Source organism: Belonocnema kinseyi, chromosome 8, assembly GCF_010883055.1.
Source record: "Belonocnema kinseyi isolate 2016_QV_RU_SX_M_011 chromosome 8, B_treatae_v1, whole genome shotgun sequence".
NCBI lineage: Eukaryota > Metazoa > Arthropoda > Insecta > Hymenoptera > Cynipidae > Belonocnema > Belonocnema kinseyi.
In genome coordinates this window covers 128,938,608-128,945,416 of record NC_046664.1, presented here as the reverse complement: position 1 = coordinate 128,945,416, position 6,809 = coordinate 128,938,608, and the positions used below count along the sequence as shown (strand labels likewise).

At 38.7% G+C, this 6,809-nt stretch overlaps 1 protein-coding gene across 1 annotated transcript; it reads right to left on the bottom strand.

Annotated features, from left to right (window-relative positions):
* Positions 1-5,289: 5,289 nt before the first annotated feature.
* Positions 5,290-6,030, bottom strand: LOC117178699 (protein GVQW3-like). The gene has a single exon (XM_033370127.1). It carries the CDS (start codon positions 6,028-6,030, stop codon positions 5,290-5,292), a length of 741 nt encoding a protein of 246 aa, XP_033226018.1.
* Between the last annotated feature and the right edge of the window lie 779 nt (positions 6,031-6,809).

The following is a 6,809-nucleotide window of genomic DNA, read 5'->3' as shown; positions in this document are numbered from 1 at the left end:
CATAGATCTTAAGATCGTCCATGTAAAATACATGAGTGACCTTGTACTTTCGATCTGCAGGTTTGCCGCACAAGTACCCGTCGGAATGGCGAAGTGTTAGAGGTAGTGGCAATAATGTAAGGCAAAAGAGGAGTGCTCTCATGGTGTCGCCCTGAAAGACACCTTTCTGAAAGGTGACCTTGTTAATTGTCACACGATTTTTTCCAAAAATGATAGTAAATCTGCTTTTCCAAAGCGGCATCAATCTCTCTATGCACCCAACTATTTAAGAATGAACCCTTAAGATTTACAAAAGACAGATGATAAGTCTATGGGATGTTGAATCGAAAGCTTTCCGATAATCAATCCAGGCCATCGATAGATCACGCTGGTAGAATGCTGTATCTTTGCAGACACATCTATCGATGAGCAGGTTCTCCCGGCATCCGGCTACGCCTTTCTTTGAGCCTCGTTGTTCATACATTTCTTGCCACACAGGTTCAATTGCCCGAACAATCCTATCATTTAGGATAGCTGTGAATATCTTATAAAGCGTGTTCAGACAAGTTATTGGCCTGTAATTCTTCAGGTTAGCTAAGTTGCCTATTTTCGGCAGAAGTATTGTGCGCCCTTCCACCAAGCACTCTGGAATCGGCTCTTCCGACTTCATATATGAGGTGAAAATGCAGGCCAAATGCTGATGGGTTGAAGAAAACTTCTTCCACCAGAAGGTTTTAATACAATCTGGTTCCGGTGCGGAATAGTTCTTCATCCCTCTTAATACGTTTTTCACCTCCTCGGTAGTGATGGGTGGGCATTCTTTATCAGGTGTTATGAGGGCAACATAAAACTCCTTGAAGCTCTTCATATTTTCTGAGTCTTCTTCCAGTCTGTGCTGAACTTCGTAGACTTCTCTCCAAAACACTTCGACCTCCTCTGGTTTGGGTGGGTGTTCGACAGTAACTGAAGGGTCTTGGAAGAGTCGAGATGAGTCAGAGAGAAACTGTTGATTTTCTCTGACCCACCTCTCCCTCCGCTCTAGACTTCTCTTAGCGTCAGATAGTATCCGTATTCTCTCAACAATATTCTGTCTGATGGTCAGCAGCTTCGACTTGTTAAGTGTGTGATAACGGGTCCGGAGTTCGCGCGCGAACTTTCGAACCTTGGCGATAAAATTCCTGCCAGATGTGATGTAGTCAATCACACACTGAATGCGGGACGCGTACTGTCTTGCCTAGCCTATCTTTATGTCAAAATGATGCATTCGTCTTTTGGTTTTATGATCAGCCGTTGGTTTTGTTTTACGGTTCGCATCGGCCAAAGCTCTCGCTGCATTATACACACAATAGATAGCCCAGAGGTCGGATTCTCCGGAAAAATGTCCACGAAGCTCGTCATCCATTTCAGCCAGATCTTTAGACTTGAGAGAAACCTTAGTGTTGATGTTTCTCCGGGTCGTAAAGCATCGCTCTTGATCTATTGGATGCCTGTCTGCGGTTGGTCTTAGTGTCGCCTCTCTTTCTCTGTTGCCGGCATGTTCTAGCTGTGGTAAAGTAGGCGTTCCGCTTACATAGCCCCTTTTACGGAGTAGTTCAGCATGGTTTCGCAGACGTTGCTGCGAAAAGTGCGGTAGCTCCGGGTGTTTCTCGCACCACAGAGCATGCAGCCGTAACTTGTAACCCCGTTCAGGGGCCACAATCGCATCGTAGCACTCTAGGAATTCGTGATTCAGTCGCTCCGTCCACCCAAAGGTTGCGAGATCCCGCCGATTCATCGCATTGAATCCATTTTCATTGGCTCCCCCAGCTCTAGATTGGTCGGCATTCTTGGCCGACCTATTGTCGGAGCCCTGCGCGTTCTATTGTTTTGAATCGCACTTACTGCAACTATGTTTGGTGTTATCATTGTTGTTTCCACGAGAAGCTAGGGAAAGGGGTTCGTCCATCCTTGTAGAGCCCCGCATGCAAGGATAAGGCTGCTTACTCTGAGAGGACGACCGGTATCCCAGAGTCACCATTCTAGACACCTCACCCAGGTGCCATTCAGCTTTCGGCACGGTTTTCACCCCTCTGCTTGGGGGTTAAAAATTGTTTTCAACAAAGTAGTAAAATTTTTGAACAAAAAGTCAAATTTTTATCCAAAAGGCAGAATTGTATACTAAAAAATATACCCTTTTCGCGGGAACATGCTCATCGCGCGCTACGTGCGAGGTTCGGTTCGCTCGCAAATTTGGGAGCGCCTGAGGTGCGCGACGGTTGTATCTCGCGCTTCGCGCTCAATAATGGGTTACCTCGCGCTTCGCGCTCGGATATTTATTCTTTGCATTTGGAATGCTCGAATAAAACTTTATCATAAAGATCTCTTTTAGATGGCAGTATTTATATTTATTTATTTTTTTATTTTATTTTTCACGAATAAAACGAAAAGTACGCGTCCTATCAAGAAGTGATTCTTAACGAAATTGTAGATCGTTTTTGGGATAACAATTTTTGTTATTCACCTTTTTACGTATCCTTTATAGTTTGACCTCAAAATGGAATTTTGGATTATTTTTTGTGCAATCAAAATTTGAATTTTCGATTTTCTCGAAAAAGTCATGAGCATAAGTTGTTTGTTCTTTTCAATACTATAAATATCCATACATAGAATTTTCAAATTCAGAAAAAAGTGGTCTTAAACATATTCAAAATGCGCTCACGTTTGGAATTTTTATCAAAAATGGCTGGTTAACGAACTCGTCCTTCCTTTTAGGACCTAAAAAAATTGTGCCAAAGATGGATTTGATCCGTTCATTTTTTCGAGAGTTATCGTGTTTAGGGACGGAAGGACAGACGGCCTTACGGACAGATAGACAGACGCCATGGTATAAACCTGATTTTCAGATTCAGGGGGTCTCGAAACGTGGAGATCCGTTGAAAAACTGTGATGTCGAATTTCGGACACTTCTAATACTTTCTTAATCATAAATGATGAGAATGTAAAAAGACATTTTGAATCAAATAAATTAACTTTGCCCAAAAGAAATTTATTTTCTACTAAGTCTAATTTTCTATACAGAAACTAATGTTTAATCATATTTAAATTTTCGTTCCAGTTAGAATTATTCTTATTGAATAGTTGAAAATTTTTAAAATTAAGTTTTGAAATCTTCGCATTTTTATTGAAATATTTGAGTGCATTTAAAAATGTTTCAAGGAATTTCCAATTGATTACGGTAATTTCATATGAGATTTCGAAAGATTTGATATATTTTAGGATATTTTAATATATTTCAAGGAATTTTCAATTGATTTCAATAATGTAGTATGAGATTTTAGAATATTTAAAATATTTTAGGGTATTTTTAAAATTTCAAGGAATTTTCAAGAACTTTGCAAATTTTCAATAGATTTCAGAACATTTTTAAGGATTTTAAATATTTGAGGACGTTTAAAAAGATGTGAATGAATTTTTAACTCATTTTTATAATTTAAAGGAATTTCAAAGAATTTTAACAATTTTAGCAGTTATTTAAAAAAATTCCAAAATACTTTAGAAATCTTAAAAAGGTGTCAAAGTGTTTCAAAAGATTTTGAAGGTTTCGAAATACTTTTGAGTATTTTAAAAGGTACCAAGGAATTTTCAATAGATTCCATTAATTTAATTTTCCATCCAAAATTTTAAATAAAAAATTAATTTTTAACCATATATTTAAATTTTCCATACAAAAAGGGAATTTTCATACAACCTTTATTTTCTACCAAAAAACAACGCTTTAAAAAATATCTCTTTCAGTTTTAGAAAAAACAAAAAACACTCCTTTCCAATACGGATTTTAAATTTTCACCATTTATTGTTATGGCGTACTAAAATAATTATTATGGCTTTAATTAATAGACTTTTAAATTAATCTTTCAATTAAAAAAACTCGGTCATTTTTTGCAAAATTCCATGATTTTTCCACTTTTTCCACAACATTTTTAAAAATTACATGACACATTCAAAATATTGAACAAAGATATTAAAAAATTGTAAAAGATTTCTATAAATTCCGAGACAAAATTCGAAATATTTTAAGGCAATTTTTCTATGTTTTTAATATTTTTTTAAATTTTCAGAAAAATTCGCTTCAGTTAAAGACATTTCGAAATTTTAGAAGATACTGAGTGACTAAAAAAATATTTTCGAAAATTTACCAAATAAGTAAAAAGACAAATGAAATATTTTAATTTTCAACCAAAAAATAACGGATTTAAAAAAGTTCAATTTTCAATCAAAAAGAAGAATCTTTAACCTAGAAATTCCCCCGTGGGCACACAATTTGGCGACGTCTTAACGACATTAGTACGACATTTTTACGACAGCTTAAAGATCTCCGATGTCCATGTCGTTAAAGTGTCTTTACGATATCGTAAAAACGTCGTATGAACTGACGATGCGTTATGTCCAAACACTAATAGTGCTTTTATTCCGTCGGACCTCTACGTAGATTTGCGCAGGTGTGGAGTTCGTTACCTGTCGTTGAATGGTGGAAACCATTAGCCGCGAAACATAGGTCAAGTTTTAAATAAAATTATTCACTTCGTACACAGATTTTAACTTGTTAATTAAACTTGAATGTTTATTATAATTCTTCGATATTTAATTGTTCATGGATGACATATTCCTGCACACCGTTCTTGGTATAAACAACTATAATAATATAATGTAGTTCGCGTTAAACGCGACAGACTTGAAAAGGCTGGTCTTGTGGATCGCAATACTCTTCTATAATATCGAAGAGCTTGGAGTCAGACACAGAAATTGTTCATCTTATTTGTTTCTGAACAAGTAAGAATTTTTTGAAACTAATAAAATCAATTTATTAGTTTTATCTTAACACGCGTACACAAGTATGTTCTAACCTTAAAACTTCGAAACACATCCGGACACTAGTCGCGTAATGCCCCGAAATCTGAATGTTCTGACGTTTTTGTGCTGTATATCTATATACAGGGTTCGATTGAAAATTAATGAGCCTTATTTTTTTTAAAGCAGTTTTATTAAACCTTTTGGCTTATACAACTAATATTCTTCAAAATAGGACCCTTGAGCGTCAATACACCGCTGGTAGCGGTCCTTCCACTGCAGGAAACATTTTTTAAACTCATCCGCCGGAATCGCGTTCAATTCGGCTGTCACAGTTTTATGGATCGCCTCGATAGAGTCGAAACGCCTCCCCTTCAGCTTTCTTTTCAGGCGCGGGAACAAGAAGAAGTCCGGAGGGGACAGGTCTGGGCTGTAGGGAAGGTGGGGAAGCACCGGAACCCCCATCTTGGCCAATGCAGAGGTTCAGAGGAAGGCGGGGTGCGTCGGCGCATTGTCGTGATGAAGGGTCCAATTGTGCCGAAGGAGCCTTTCTTTGTAAAATGCCGTGTTTACAGTGCTTCCTGGAGGTACAAACTCCTTGTGGACGATGCCTCGAGAGTCGAAAAAGATGATCAGCATGGTTTTGACCTTGGATTTCGACATGCGCGCCTTCTTGGGTCGTGGCGACTGGCTCGTGTGCCACTCCGCACTCTCTCTCTTGCCCTCAGGATCGTACTCAAAGCACCAGGTTTCATCTCCTGTGATACAATTGTCTAACGTATTATCCTGTTCGTCACTTTCCAATACTTCACGACTCTTTTCCACACGAAATTGCTTTTGTTCATCAGTCGAAACCTTTGGAACCAATTTGGCACACACTTTGCGCATTTCTAGTTTTCCGGTCACGATTTCCCGCACATTGTAATAAGTTAAATTTAACTCTTCACTGCTCTCACGTAGACTAGCACGACGGTCAATGTTCAAAAATTCACGAACCCGGTTCACATCTTCGTCTGTTTGCGTGGTCGAAGGCCTTCCAGATCGCTGTTCGTCTTCGACGTCCTCCCGGTCTTCCTTGAACGACTTGTGCCACCGTTTTACCTGGGCACTGGACAGCGATTGGTCCCCGTAAGCCTCCTTGAGTAGCCTAATGGTTTCGGTACTCGTTTTGTTTAGCTTTACGCAAAATTTGATCGAGTAACGTTGCTCCAACGATCGCTGCATTTTCGCCACTGCAAAATCCTAACACACTTTTAAAACAGCTTTCACGCGCGGAGCGATGTTGACTGCACCGCTGTTGCCAGTGAACTGAGACCGGTTTCTAGTGGAAGGGGAAGGTCCATCAATCATTTTCCCCCACCAGCCGATTCGGTTGATCGCTTGGCAGACGCTCCGCGCGGGAAGGCTCATTACTTTTCAATCAAACCCTGTATATAACCTTATTTTGGGCGGGTTTTATCCCTACTTTTAGTGTTTAGCCAATCAAAATGCTGACGTCACTCACTTTTAGTGTCGAATAACCAATCATAAATAAGGTCACTTTGCTTCTTCTACTGATTTTCGGCAATTAAAGTGAGTGACAGTTCAAGGTAATGGTTCTAAAGTCCGACTTTTATCATCGGAGAACGTCAATCTCTTTGAGTGACAGTTTCCTGCTTTGAAGTCCAAAGGTCTCTTTTTTATAGCTTCTGGCTGGCACCATAACCTATTAACCATACTAAAAATAGCTCGATATCTCGGGCTTCTAACCAAAAAATCTACTTTGGATAGAGAACTTAAGAATATTATGAAAGAAAGTATATTGTAGCTAAAATAAGATATAATATTTAAATACTGGTTTAATTTAGACGTAATAAAACCATGTTATTCGTAGTACTCGTGTACAATAAGAATTACTTGACATTTACAGGCGCATGCTGTTACAGATGTCTTTAAGGCCATGTGACAAGAGGGTCACGTGATCAAACCTGGTCTTCAATTTTTCTTTCCCAACTTACGTCCAC